The 15,351-nt window shown below is 33.6% G+C and overlaps 2 protein-coding genes across 2 annotated transcripts; one reads left to right on the forward strand and one right to left on the reverse strand.

Annotated features, from left to right (window-relative positions):
• The first annotated feature begins 5,069 nt into the window (after positions 1–5,069).
• LOC125498784 (uncharacterized) lies at positions 5,070–5,726 on the forward strand. The gene has a single exon (XM_048647063.1). It carries the CDS (start codon positions 5,070–5,072, stop codon positions 5,724–5,726), a length of 657 nt encoding a protein of 218 aa, XP_048503020.1.
• A 3,599-nt stretch (positions 5,727–9,325) lies between these two features.
• Positions 9,326–9,955, reverse strand: LOC125498783 (uncharacterized). The gene has a single exon (XM_048647062.1). It carries the CDS (start codon positions 9,953–9,955, stop codon positions 9,326–9,328), a length of 630 nt encoding a protein of 209 aa, XP_048503019.1.
• Between the last annotated feature and the right edge of the window lie 5,396 nt (positions 9,956–15,351).

Raw genomic sequence — 15,351 nt, forward strand, 5'->3', positions numbered from 1 at the left:
ATTTTTAAGGAGCTTGGGAAGGAATTAAGCTAAGAAATAAGGTACACAAGGACTCTTTGATTTTTATGGAGGTTCTTAGTTACTTTTCTTATGTGAATTCTCTTGTGTAAAGTTGTGGTGTTTATAATGAGATCTTGTGAGTGAATGTGTGGCATGTATGTTGAAGTAAATAAGTATGCTAATTATATGTGTTGCATGTATGGTTAATCACTTGTATAACCAAAAGAGATATGGTTAAATGATAAAGTAAGTCAGAAAGTTTGCATTGTAATCATTGCATGTAGGTTTTGAGATGGTTGGCATGATGGATTAGTAATTGTAAAATTCTACACCTACTGCATGAGGGTAATTAACTCACGTAATAGGGTAAGAGATTCATGATTAGGCTAGTTTTATAAACTCACATTTGATAATAGAAGCCACCTCCTTGTAACGAGAACCATACTCCTGCTCTTTTACACCATGACTTTAGAATGACTTTTTCCTTAATAAATAAACATTCTCAATGTAGCAAATGTAATTGAGGAACATAGTATTCCATGTTTACTAATGCTTCAATAAAATAAATGCTACTACATCTAGTCGAAATGGAGCCAAAGTATTGTAGTAATGATAGGGGAAGATACTGCAATAATAGTGATGAACACATTGTAGTGTGTGCGTGTAAGTGAATGCTGGGACATGTCCTAGATTATGTCTTGCAAGCAGTACATAAATTGTTTTGGGAAGACGTTCCCATGAGCATAGAGATGGAAGATCGGTCACTCTATTCATGCCCTCTTCCCCAGGTAGTTGTAGGAGTAAATGTTTATGGAAGAACTATATTGAGAAGAACGGTTCCTATGATCATAGTCGAGAGTATAAAGAGTTCCACGCCAACTTACACATTGAGATATTAAGATACATGTAACTAAATTACGAGTTTTTTTTTCCTTTTATACAAGCACGAGAGTCAAGAACCCCTCCTATGTAAATAAAACATGAGAACTAGAGAAATTGTGTACCAGCTTTGCTGATTTAGTTGTTATTGCCCTCCCAAACAGTGACGAAATTGCAAGGCTAGGCCAGGAAGCTATTGTTTGAAATATGTGAAGCGCATGCCACCGTGTTGCTAAACCTAAATGTTCTGTTGTTTTGCTATGCTCATAATACTTGAAATGTAATATGATTATGGGTATCATGATATGTATTTTAGTATGTTCCATACGTAACTATTTTTTTAAAAATATGGTATGTAATAGTTATTAATAGTATACTAAAAGAAAAATGTGGTAAGATACTTCCAAGTCTTGGGGTTCCCTTAGAAAGGGAAATTGCAAGCTTGGGTAACGTCACCTAATTAACTATAGCTCATTTACATTATTAGTAGCATTAATCTAAGCTGCTAATTACTCCCTCCGTTTCCTAAAGATTTTCCCTCTTTCCGTTTAAGTGTGTTTCCAAATGATCTTCCATCAATTACTTTATTCCTTATTTGGAATTATTTTTCCCCTTTTTACCCTCTCATGTCCCTATCATATGGTCCACCATTACATTATTAATTCAATTTTACTCCCTTTATCTCTCCTACTTTAACCCCTTTTTATATGTTTATTTATCTTAACCCCCTTTCTCTCTCCTCCTTTACCCACCCCACACAAATGGATTCTCCTTGGTATCTGTCGGAATAGTAACAAGGAAGATCTTTAGGAAACGGAGGGAGTATTAGGTGGGTTGTTACAACATGGTGGTAGCCCATGGCTTTTCTTGGGACCGGATTGATCACCGTGTCCTATTTTTATTATTAAAGGTTCCTCGCGCCCGTATTTCATCTCCTATATTGAAGACTGGTTTTGATTTAGACAACTCATTCCATTGACTATTCCATCTAAATTAATTAATCTATTAGTTGTGAAGTTTAGTTCAGTAAAAATAGTCTGCTATGTTATTTTATTATTATTTATCACTGCTTATTATTTGTTAATTTCATGTTAAGATTGTTTATTTATTTATATGTAGTACTTAGCTTTGCTGATTACGTACTTTGTGTGTATATGCTGATCATGTCTAGGCCTTATTGATCATGTGATGACCCATTTGGTGAGAAATCTCTGGGGATCAATAGTGCCTCGTCCATTACAGGTTTGAAAATGATGGATCATGGGTTCGGGATTGAAGAGCTTGTGTTGACTATATATTTTATTTGACTTTATACTTTTCATCTTTGACTATTATCGTTGACTTTGACTTTGAGGTTGCCTTTTGACTTTCGTAGGTTTGACTTTTAGAGTTGACTTTTAGGTTGACTAAGGGTCTGTTCTCCCCAACTTATTTTCAATTCAGTCCAGTTCAATTCAGTTCAGTTCAGTTCAGTTCAGCTCCAATCAGTTCAGCTCAGTTTAGCTGCATTCTTTTATAACCATTTTGTTAAATATTATTATTATGTTGGTATAATTTATTTTACTAAGTACTCTTATTATTATTATTATTATTATTATTAATATTATTATTATTATTATTATTATTATTTATTATTATTATTATTATTATTTATTTTTATGTCATTACTATTGAGTATTATTATTATTATTATTATTATTATTATTATTATTATTATTATTATTATTATTATTATTATTATTATTATTATTATTATTATTGTTGTTGTTGTTGTTGTTGTTGTTGTTGTTGTTGTTGTTGTTGTTGTTATTGTTGTTGTTTCTATATATTATTTTGTTCATTATAGCTTTACTCATTATTATTACTATTATTATTAGGAGGAAGATAGTTTAGGTCAAAGCATAAATAAACCCACGTTTTTAGCCCGTAAACCAATCAAATTGCGTCAAGACGGTTTATGATGTAATTTTCACGGTCTAACCTAATCATGATTTTTATTAGTAAATATTATTATATTATTAAATCTAATTATTAAAATAGTAATATTAATTTACGTATTAGATATTATTGGTATTATATATCATCATCAAGTATTAATATATTAATAAAAATAATATAAAATAATTATTATTTATCATTATTATCTTAATTATTATTATTATTAATTTATGATTATTAATATTATTTATTTATAACTATCATTTAAAAATATCCAAAATACTATTATTATTATTATTCATTATTATTACTTATCATTATAATAATTATATAATATTCATATTATTATTATTTAAATATTATTTATATATTTATTACATTCAATTTAATTCAATTCAATTTAATTCAATTCAATTCAATTCAGTTCAGTTCAGTTCAGTTCAATTCAGCTGTTTTATGTCGAAGAGAACAGGCCCTAAGTTTTATTTCTAAAGTTTATTTATTATGTTTCCTGCTACAAAATTCTTAATAAGTCGATACGTTATCACATGGGCGATAATAATTTGTTAATTCTCTAAGTTTTATATTATAAAGGTATTTTGAAAAGTAGAGAATTGTTAGAATGCTACATGTTACAGCACCAACAATGTAATAGTAACTAGTTAAGTTCCAAAAATCTATCTCCGATTGAACATCGGTGATGTCCATCTTAATCACATTCGCATTATCATTTTCAGCTTGAGATTCATAGGAAAATAAAATCGATAAGGGATCTATTGTACCTTACACCAGCTGTAACCGCCTCCCTTGGTCCTACTGCAATCGTTCGCCTAAGTTCTTAATGGATTCCAGCCATGTTGAGAAATTATCCCGTAACATTGCAACATGTTGGAGAGTCACAATCATCTTCAACCAGGATTTCAGCTAACCCTAGAACCTCATCCACTGATTTCAATTGCTTTGCCTGCGATTCAGTTGCGCCTACCTTTCTTCCCATTTCCACGTTCGCCTGATTTGCCTTCTTTTGGGCTTTATATTTCCTAGCCATGGCGCCGGCGTACAAAGTACGCAGAGAACATTTTGAGAGAGGAGCGCGCAAACATGGTTATTATTATTAGCATTGTTTTGTAGCTAGTATTGAATTAAAATTTAATGTTACTTATATTATATTGGGAGGATTATTTTCATCCTTAAGATATTAAATATATTAGTGGCATAGACAGGGTCGTCTTAAACATTTTAGAGGCCCTGTTCTAATTTTAAAAATTGGGCCCCTTATATTTAGAAAAATGAAATTTTCATAATAAAAAAATATGTATTTAAGAATTATCAAAATACAATTATATTCTTACAAATGGAATCCATGAAAACTTAAACTACTTTATTAAAATGGTAAATAAAATCTCAATACAACTTAAAGCTATTATTAACCTCCTACATAAAACGAGCTATTCTTCTAGCGCTTTTTGAAGCAAATTCGTCAACTAAATCTTCATATTGTATGGTCTCCAAAAGATCGTTCTCAATTGCTATCAAAGCTAATCCATTAAGCCTTTCTTGTACCATGGTGGACCGCAAGTAAGACTTCAACAACTTCAATTTTGAAAAGCTTCTTTCTGCAAAAGCAACTGTCACAGGAATAGTCAATAAAATTCTATACGCAACACTTACATTAGGAAAACAATCTATGCCCTTCAAAAAATTTAACATATCAATAGGTCCATTTTTTCATTGGGCAATATTCCTCTTAGAAAATCTAACTCCACATATAATTCTTTCCTATTGATATCAGATTGATCATTATGTTTTAATGCCTCTTCAAAATTATTGCAACAAGACAACAAAGTTAGATGATCCAATGATTGTAACTTGCGCAAGTTAAACAAGAATCCAAAAATAATTTCATACTCTTGATATTGCTCAAATCTCTTTTCAAGGGAAACAACAGCTTGATCAATGAGGTAAAGAAAGTAAGTAACTCTAAAAGACTCCTCCCCAGATAGCTCAACTGATGGGGTATCTGAATTCTCATCAAAATTTCTCTTTCTTCTAATTATACGTCTTTGAGGAAATATTGGCTCAATATTCATTTCAATAGCAATTCCCTTAGCGTTATCCAATGCATTATAAAAGCCAGTTTCTCGATATCCTTCAAAAAATGATATTAGCCCCTTTATTTTTTCCTTCAAAATAAATATAGAGAAACTGGCTTTTATAATGCATTGGATAACGCTAAGGGAATTGCTATTGAAATGAATATTGAGCCAATATTTCCTCAAAGACGTATAATTAGAAGAAAGATAAATTTTGATGAGAATTCAGATACCCCATCAGTTGAGCTATCTGGGGAGGAGTCTTTTAGAGTTACTTACTTTCTTTACCTCGTTGATCAAGCTGTTGTTTCCCTTGAAAAGAGATTTGAGCAATATCAAGAGTATGAAAGTATTTTTGGATTCTTGTTTAACTTGCGCAAGTTACAATCATTGGATCATCTAACATTGTTGTCTTGTTGCAATAATTTTGAAGAGGCAATAAAACATAATGATCAATCTGATATCAATGGGAAAGAATTATATGTGGAGGTAGATTTTCTAAGAGGAATATTGCCCCATGAAAAAATGGGACCTATTGATATGTTAAATTTTTTGAAGGGCATAGATTGTTTTCCTAATGTAAGTGTTGCGTATAGAATTTTATTGACTATTCCTGTGACAGTTGCTTCTGCAGAAAGAAGCTTTTCAAAATTGAAGTTGTTGAAGTCTTACTTGCGGTCCACCATGGTACAAGAAAGGCTTAATGGATTAGCTTTGATAGCAATTGAGAACGATCTTTTGGAGACCATACAATATGAAGATTTAGTTGACGAATTTGCTTCCAAAAGCGCTAGAAGAATAGCTCGTTTTATGTAGCAGGTCAATAATAGCTTTAAGTTGTATTGAGATTTTATTTACCATTTTAATAAAGTAGTTTAAGTTTTTATGGATTCCATTTGTAAGAATATAATTGTATTTTGATAATTTTAAATACATATTTTTTTATTATGAAAATTTCATTTTTCTAAATATAAGGGCCCAATTTTTAAAATTAGAACTGAGCCTCTAAAATGTTTAAGACGGCCCTGATAACTCTGTATGTTTAACTCACAAAAATGCATCATTCCCACTCCCCAATTTTCCTTCTCATCATGCCATTAAAATTTAAAATACATCACATGATCACAACTTTGTAATTCGCATCATCAATTCATCATAAGAGTAGAAAATTACAACCTTTTCAAACCAAAAATTAAACACAAAAAATTAATAATTGATAAACCCAATTGATGAATTGAATAAAATTAACTTGTGCTTCCCCTCCGATCACAACTTGCTGTCTTGCTGCATTCTGTCAGAATCAACACCCACAAGCCCGTCGACGGAACGCCGGGAATCTTCACGATCTTCCGAAATTCCAAATTTCCAGAAATCAAAAAATAACAAAAAGTTCAAGATATGAATTTCTTTTCTCATAATGAATTGGTAATTGGTGAACAAATAGAAATGAGTTCCAAATATATAAAGAATGAAAAATTTAGCCGTTAATTGAAGATTGAATGGAGAAATTAGAATTGGTATTTTCATATTTTTTTGCAACGGTTGATAAGGAATTAGTGAGAGATTTTGGGAAGTGGTTAAGAGAAATTGAGAAATTAAAAATTTTGAAGATTTTCAAAAGATAATAAATTTCTGAAAATTGGAAAGAAAATTTAGGGGAAGTTAGAGAGAGAGAAGAACGTGGTTTGTGGTTTGTGATTTGCAGTTGCACGCTGAAATTGAGGAAGGAAGACAAAATTAAACCCAAAGGCCAAAACGTTTTTTTTTAGAGCTGAGCTGTAATATTTGGATTGGGCCCTCTAAATTTCGGGGCCCTGTGCTGATGGTCTGTTTGCACAGTCCATTAGCCGGCCCTGGGCATAGATCAATGTACTTTATTATTTAGTCGGAGCCATGTGGCGAGATTTTGCGCTTACTATACTCCTTTGAGTTAAAAACACTCACTCGGGGTGTATACACCTATTAAAGGAATAAAACCTATTTGATGGTTATACCCTATTAAGTGGTGGAATAGAATTCACATTTATAATTGATGGACTTGAATCTACAATAATTATTGGGGCCGAAATTCTATAAAAGAAATAATAAATCCTTCCTTTGTTGTGATTTTATGTGGAAGAGTTAATAAGCATGCTCCGTCTATTCTTGTACACTTTTGTGCTCCTTAAGTTATTATATGATTGATTATTCGAAAATTGTTGGTTACTCCGCTGACGTGTGTGTTTATTTGTTATGTGCGTTTGTAGGCTTGTGGCTATTGTTATTAAAATCTCAATTCAAATCTTATGATCCTAGATTTTACGATCTTGAAATTCCTCACACATCCCAATTTTATGTAGAATCTTAATTTTGTAGGATCTTTCGATCCTACCAAATACAAAAATTCATATGGTACAATCCTAATACGATTCCACAAACTTATGGTTCTATGATCATATCTTATCACTAAAAAATTATAAACTAATTTGACTTATTACATTTCTCCTATTAGATTTTGGTTGCGCGTTACATCAATCATAAAGCATTAAACTACTATCACCATTTGCGAATGAAAAAATGTCATTATCAATATGTTAAAATTCTTAATATCTCCCTCAAAAAAAAAAAATTCTTAATATGAGTTTTGCACCATATTGTAGCATAAATATTACTATTTTACCTAGTTTGTAGTATCTTACGATTCTACAGTTCGATCATTCCTACCCGCTACTGCAATACAATGTGGGATCCTAATCCTAATAAATTGTTTGTAGCTATGTATTTTTTTGTTGTGACTCCTTGATGACACATTTGGCATTTGTCCCTATAGCGAGTAGCAAAGATTTTTGAAGTACGTTGATGATGAAATTCGATGGTTCGAGTTTAAAGAGCCGGAAAGGAATTGTATCATTATTATCTAGAGAAATTCCCATTGGTATGCTCCTACTCTTGAGAATTCTCAATGGTAGATTCAACTTTTTTTTATCCTATTACTAGGCCTCAATTTTCATAATTTAGCCAAAACGCGGCATTAATAAGGCTTAAACGTCAATTTTATGTTGAATGTTAATACTTTTGTTAACTTTTGCAAACCCCTATTAACACTGGTATAATTAAGTCAACTCTCCTAATTTTCACTCTTAGCCTAACACTGACTTTCTTCTATTCTTGTCATTGTTCATGAATTGGCAGCGTGATACACTTGAGGTATCTCTGTATTCGAGCTTCAAATATTACATAACTCCCATGTCAATTGAGAAGTTGAGGAATTTATTGACTTTAGATTACAGGAACATGATTTTGATATTAATGTACAAATTCCTCATGTCTTGTGAAAGCTTACACTACTTAAGCATCTATATTTACCATTTAAATGCGCTTTGACACTTAAAAAATTACAGCTGAGTGCACTAAAGAATCTGCAAATACTCTGGTGTATATATTGTGCTGGGTGGGATTGCTTTTCAACAGAGATTCCACAGCTTATTAAGAAGTTGAAGGTGGGTTTCAAGAGAGTTTCCAAATCTTATATATGATACATACATCTAGCATACAACGTTGTTCATGCATAATTTGATAAGAACATAAGATCATTACCATATATAAAGCATCTATATATAAGCAATCAACAAAATATCATTAACAACATAAGACCAGTAACCAAAACAGCGAACTAGTCAAGAAGAGTGCTACATCAAAAATCCAAACCAGGTATGTCATCAGACATCCATAATAAGCCCAAACAAAAAAAAAACAATAACATTCAACATAAAATTAATGTATATGTCTTAATTGTTTAAATACATCTCCTACTTTGGTCAAATATTGATACTCTAATGTAGATAGTAAAATCTACCGTCCTACACCTCCTCCCTAAAGCCTATAGTACACCTTAGTTGAAAATTTTGCCAAACATTAATTGCTAGTGTGAAAGGAGCAAAAGCAATAGTAGAGTGTAGTAGTATAAATAGGTGTTGTATGTATGTTGCAATTTGTATCCAGCAACATTTGAGTGTTGTGATCAATATTGTAAGTACTAGCATCTGTAGTACGTAAGAGTGAGGAGTAGTTAAAAATAACTTGAGTGTTTAAGTTGTAATGTCAAGTTATTAGTATGTTAAGGGTGTACGCTATTTTATTTTATCTCTCATATTGTTAATCTTTCCACATAAATTACCCCAAAATATCCTACATTAATAATATCATGTTTGGCTAAGTTACAAAAACTGAGGCATAACACTTGGAAGAAATAAAAGTTGAATCTACCGTTGGTAATTTTTTTTTTGACAATTCAAAGTTATTGATAATCAAAAACAAAACAAGACAAACCACCAAACAACAACTAGTCAAGCACCTCAAGGGAGTCCTACCATGACCCTACAAGAGAGAACAAAGCCACAAACACCTAGATACTACTCAATAGGCTGAGCAGAAATCTAAACTATAAGAAGTCTCCTAACATCTTCAGCACATCTACAAGCAACATTAAAAATAATCTGCTTGCATAGAACAAGAGTATCAACTTTGACTCTAGCAAACACCAGACTACTATTTCTATAAGTCCATAGTCTATACAATGCCTCAGTAAAAAACATAGTATAAAGTTGAGCTTGAGGGGACTTGTTGTGACTTCTATTAGCAACAAGTTGAACTTCATCACAAAAATTTCTTTTGTGGTAAGTTAGCCTTATCTGTTGCAGGCAAATCTTCCACACTATATTAGCAGTAGGGCAGTCAAAGAAAAGATGGGATTTAGTTTCATCTGCATTTTCACAAAGTACACATTGTTTGTCTGGAGCAATGCCCCCAGAGTACAACCTACTCTTAGTAGCCAATTTATCATGTAAAGTTAACCAAGTGATGAATATAGCTTTAGGGCTTGCACTGTTATTGCAAATGATGCGCCTCCAATTGACTTTATCATGCTCCCCTTGCATACATTTGTAGAGTTTCTTAATGGAGAACACTTTTCTCTCAAGCATCTGTTGAGCATTGAACTCTTGAAAGAGATCTCTACTGTTAAGGATTTTCTTCACTGGCCAAGAAAGCCTTTGGGGAATAGGCATGGTGGCCACGTGATGTCTCTTGAAGTATGCATGGAGCCATCTGATCCATAATCAATCTTATTTTTGGTTGAGGGCCCAAAACTGCTTAACTACAATAGCTCTATTCCATATAACCATGTCTTTGATATTCCACCCACTACACACTTTCTGCAGACATATAGTGTCCCATGCCACAAGAGCCTTTTTAGTATTAGTGTCAAGGCCAGTCCACCTAAAGCTTCTACAAAGACTTTGAACTTTCTTGATCACCTTCTTTGGAAGAACAAATGTCTGACACCAATAAAGTTGGAAACCATGCAACACTCGTTGTACAAGTTGCAGCCTTGCAGCATTGCTCAGCTTCTTTACAGCCCATGATTGGATCCTGCTAACTGTTTTGTCAATGAGTTCCTTACACTAAGCATAATAGAGCTTGATAGTGGTAAGGGGAACTCCAAGATACCTAAATGGGAAGGTACCAAAAGGTATATTCATAATCTACTGCAGAGAGGCTTTTTCATCATCATTAACACCAGCTATGTACATATTACTCTTGTCCAGAATAGCATCAAGCCTTGAAGCGCTGGAGAATTTATTGAAGGCATCAAAGAGCAAGTGTACTAAGCTTGAGTCATCTCTAGCAAACATAAGCAGATCATCAGCAAACATAAGGTGAGTGATTCCAAGCCTTTCACATCTAGGATGGAAATTGAAGTTAGGAATGTGCTTGAGACTCCCCCAGTGATCTAGATAAATACTTCGTACCAATTGCAAATAGAAAAGGAGACATAGGATCTCCTTGCATGAGCCCTTTCATTGACTTGAAGGGCTTACTAGGGATGCCATTCACAACAACAGAGTAAGAGATTATGCTAATACAAGCCATGACCCATTTCAAGATCTGAGTAGGGAATCCTAGTTCAGCCATAACTGAATTCAAGAATGACCATTTAATGGAGTCATATGCTTTCTTGAGGTCCACTTTCAACATACATCTTGGAGAGACATGTTTAGTTGTGTAGCCTTTAATCAGCTCAGTAGCAAACAAGATGTTGTCTAAAATATTCCTCCCAGGCATGAAATCAGATTGAGCCAAATCAACAACTTCACCAATCATACTATGCGTCCTGTTAGTTAAAATTTTTGCAATGATTTCGTACAAGACAATACAGCAAGCTATAGGCCTATACTCTTCCACATAAGCTAAGTAAGGTTAGCAACTTTTAGAACCAGAGTGAGTAATGTAAAATTGATGGCAGGAAGCAAATCACGATTGTAAAAAAAGTGCATCACAACATTATATATATCATTTTTTATAATGTGCCATGATTTTTAAAAGAAAAGACTGTTGAATCCATCAATACCTGAATCTACCATTGGTAATTTTCAAGATTAGGAGCCTAACAATGAGAATTTCCCTTATTATTTTAGTGATTTTATTACTTGCATAGTTTGTTGTATCAGGTAACTTAAATCGTTATCTTTTTTAGCTGCAAAATTTCATAATCCCTAACCCTTGACATTGTTGTCAAATATGGTTGTGATATCTCTAATTTAGATTGTAGCTTCAACCAAAGTTAAAAGAAGCCCTTTAAACCACGTAATTAAGAATTGAGGATTTCAGTATTAAGTTTGAAGTTGAATTAAAAATGGATATTCTGACTTCTTAGTGATCTTGTGTGAGGTGAATATTCTTCCAAGTCTGCAATAAATGCAATATTGGGATCATTGTGGTGCATGAGTTAGAGTGAATAATTCTAGAAAAGATCAAAGGATACATACACAATCATTAGATAACTTTTTAGATGAATATTACTTCCAAGATATTATTGTCAAGTTGAATTAAGATTCCACAAGATTGAAAACTCTATTAGACTTTTTTGGCTGACTAAGTAAATTTTCATTGCTTCAAATGGTTAATACACCTAATCTAAACCAAAGTTAACGAACTAACTAGGTTGGACCCTTAACAAGGCTAGATATCACTTCTGCAAGATTACAGTTTTACTCTATCACAATTGAAAGAACTAATTAAAATCTTCTCTACTAATCTTGTTGGGCAATATAGCTTCAATTCTAGCTCTCACAATCTGTTTGATCTGTTTAATACTCCACTCTATACTTAGGTTACTTTAGTACGAATACACCTTATTTCTCCCCTGCCACACCTGATATACCACTACAGCAACTCCTGCATACATCACTTCTTTTCTGAACTTTGAATGTCTGCTATTCTTCACCCAGTTGAGAAGCCTCTCTAAAGCATTGGTGCTAGCTTGGATGTTTAACCATATCTTCACGCCTCCAAATTAAACATGCGTTACTGTATTTACAATGAAAAGACAAATGACTATGATTCTCCACTGCATCTACACATACTAGACATCGATCTGAGTTGCTAATTCCAATTCTGGCTAATCTTGCAGTAGTTTGCAACCTCTCTTATATGGCCAACCATTCAATAAATCTATGCTTAGGAATGGACAATCTATTCCATATAGCTTTATTTAGCCCATGTCACTTCAAGTATGCCCCTCTGATCTTATTATACACCTCTTGTATAGAGTATTCAGATATCTCACACATCTCCCTTTCTGTGTAAAAAAGCCTTCAATCTCTCTTTAACTCTGGAAACACTTCTCCAATACCAATAAGCTCTTGAATTAGGAGTATATTCCCATCAATTAATCCCCTTAATATATACTGCATTCACCCATAATCTTATCCAAACATTATCTTTCTTGCTTGAAATAGCCCACACATACTTACCAAGGCAAGCAATATTCCAAGCAATCACTTCCTTGAATCCTAATCATCCACATGCTTTGCTCCAACAAGTATCATCCCAAGCTATACCTCCTGCCTTATGTGTATGAATCTGACTACTCGTAAAAAAGCTCTACACACCTTTGTGACCTCAATTAAGACTTTTTTGGGTATAATAAAAACTTGAGCCTAATATCTATGCAAGCTTAGAAGCACTGCATCAATCAGCAATGTTCTAGGTCCATATGACAGATTCCTTGTACTCCACACTCTGCTTCTAGCATTCATTTTCTCTAGAATACGTTCACAATATGATGCAGTTATCTTTTTGGAGATGATGGGAACTCCCAAGTATCTGAATGGCATTTTGCTTCTTATGAACCCTGATGCATCCATTACTCTCTAGATTTCTTCTTCATTCATTCCACATGTATACGCTGCAGATTTATCTAGATTTGCCTGTAATCCTGATGACTGTGAAAACAATTTGAATTAAGGGTGATAATGAGCCTGACAAGCTCGCGAGCAGCTCGGGCTTGGCTCGAGCTTGGACTCGGTTCGAGACTTAAACGAGCCGAGCGGAGCTAGGCAAATCTCGACTCATAAAGCTCGTGAATAGCTCGATTATTATTTTATACTAAAAAAAAATTTATATTAAATTTTTTTTATATATTAAAAAACATTATTTATCTATATATTAAAAATTATATTAAGTATTTCTTTTAAGATATTAACTAAGGTATATAATAGAAGAAAGATAAAAAAAAGGTAAAAACAATTAAAAAGGATATTTTCATTAAGGTGTGATTGTTTAATCATTCTCACACTTGAAATAGAAAGAGGAGAGCAAAAGAGAAAGTGGGAATGATTACTAAAGAGAATTCACGCACGGACAATGGGGAGCAAATGTTGCAAGATGGAAGCAAGTGAGAAAGAAATTTGGCTTTCTAGAGTCTCACATCAGTGGAATAGGATGAGGGTGTGAGTTAGAGGCTTTATAAAAGAATCTTTCACTCCCTAACTCTTTACCATTGGCTTGCTACTACTTGCTTGGCCATGGAATAACAAGTGTTAGTTATTAGGCATTCGAACTACTAAACGTTGGGGTCTAATGAACTATGACCTTAGATTTGCTTAGGGTTGAACCTTGAAGTTTTATTCGAACTCGAGCCGAGTTGTAATTTTTAGACTTGATCTCGAGCCTAGTTAGGTTTAGTTTTGGTTTAGCTTGTTAACACCCTTAGCCGAGCCTAAACGAGCTCACGAGCCGAGCCTAAACGAGCTCACGAACCAAGCCTAAACGAGCTTAGGAGTCGAGCCTAAATGAGCTCACGAGCCGAGCTCGGGTTGCAAATTCTAATCACGAGCTCGAGCCGAGCTCGACTCCCCCAAGCTCGGCGAACCAAGCCTAAACGAGCTTACGGGCTCGGCTCGCTCTATAAGCACCCCTAGTTAAAATGCCCTTAACATCAAATAGATTGATGTAAACTCTCCTTTACAACACAAGATGAGATCATCTGCAAAACACATATGTCTCTGTTGTATCTCTTTACATCTAGGATGAAAGTGGAAGTACTCTAACTCACTCAGCTTGCATAATATCCTAGAAATATATTCCATGAAAATCACAAAGAGGAGGGAAGACATAAGGTCTCCTTGCCTCCACCTTCTAGCAGAATTAAAGTACCCCTCCATTTGTCCATTAATCAATAGGGAGAACATGGGTGTAGATATACAGGTCATCACGATCTTAACAAAGTGATCTAGAAAGCCAAGTTGGATGAGCATTTCATTCAGGATTCCCAATTTACAGTATCATATGCTTTCTGTAAATCTATCTTCATTAAACAGCTTGGACTCACTTTGTTCCTCCCATAATGTTTTACTATGTCTAGAATCACCATTATGTTGTGCATAATTAATCTGCCATACACAAATCCCCCTTGATTTTCCACAATGATATCAGGCAGTATCTGCCTCAATCTGCAACAGAGAACTTTTGTAATACACTTATAAAGTGTATTGCAACAAAGATATGAGTCTGAACTTAGTGACATTACTAGGACATTTAGTCTAAGGAATTAAAGTAATAGATGTATTATTTAATTCCTTAAGTAATACTCCCCTCTATAATGTGTCTAACACATCATCCACTACATCTTCTCCTATAATATGCCAAGTATCTTTATAAAAATATGAACCAAATCCATCTAGTCCAGGAGCCTTACTCCTTGGGATGGAAAATAGTGCATTTTTCACTTCATCAGTTATGTATGGTGCATTCGGAATTGCTCTATGTTCATCGGATACTAGTGGACCAGCTTGAACAATCTGTGCCATTGCTTCAATTCTCTGGTCTACATTAGCTCCTAGTAGCTTCTTGTAATAAGATACAAAAGCAGTTGCTACTTAAATTTGCCTTATTATGCCATCTACCTTCTTCATCCTTGATGTTATATATCTGATTTTTCATCTTCCTTGATTTGATGCTTTGATAAAATACCCTAGTATTTTCATCACCAGCTATCAACCAGTCTAGTTTTGCCTTTTGCTTCAGAAAAGAGACATATGTATCATGATTTTCTTTTGTACACTTTTACTGCTTCTAATTCTGCAGCTGCCAACTCTCTATCACTTGGGTTTAGATGCAT

The sequence above is a fragment of the Beta vulgaris genome, chromosome 6, assembly GCF_026745355.1.
Source record: "Beta vulgaris subsp. vulgaris cultivar EL10 chromosome 6, EL10.2, whole genome shotgun sequence".
NCBI classification, from domain to species: Eukaryota; Viridiplantae; Streptophyta; class Magnoliopsida; order Caryophyllales; family Amaranthaceae; genus Beta; species Beta vulgaris.

Bases quoted from the DNA above. Each gene is read 5' to 3' on its own strand.
- LOC125498784 (XM_048647063.1), top strand. From the start codon at position 5,070: ATGAATATTGAGCCAATATTTCCTCAAAGACGTATAATTAGAAGAAAG.
- LOC125498783 (XM_048647062.1), bottom strand. From the start codon at position 9,955: ATGCCTATTCCCCAAAGGCTTTCTTGGCCAGTGAAGAAAATCCTTAAC.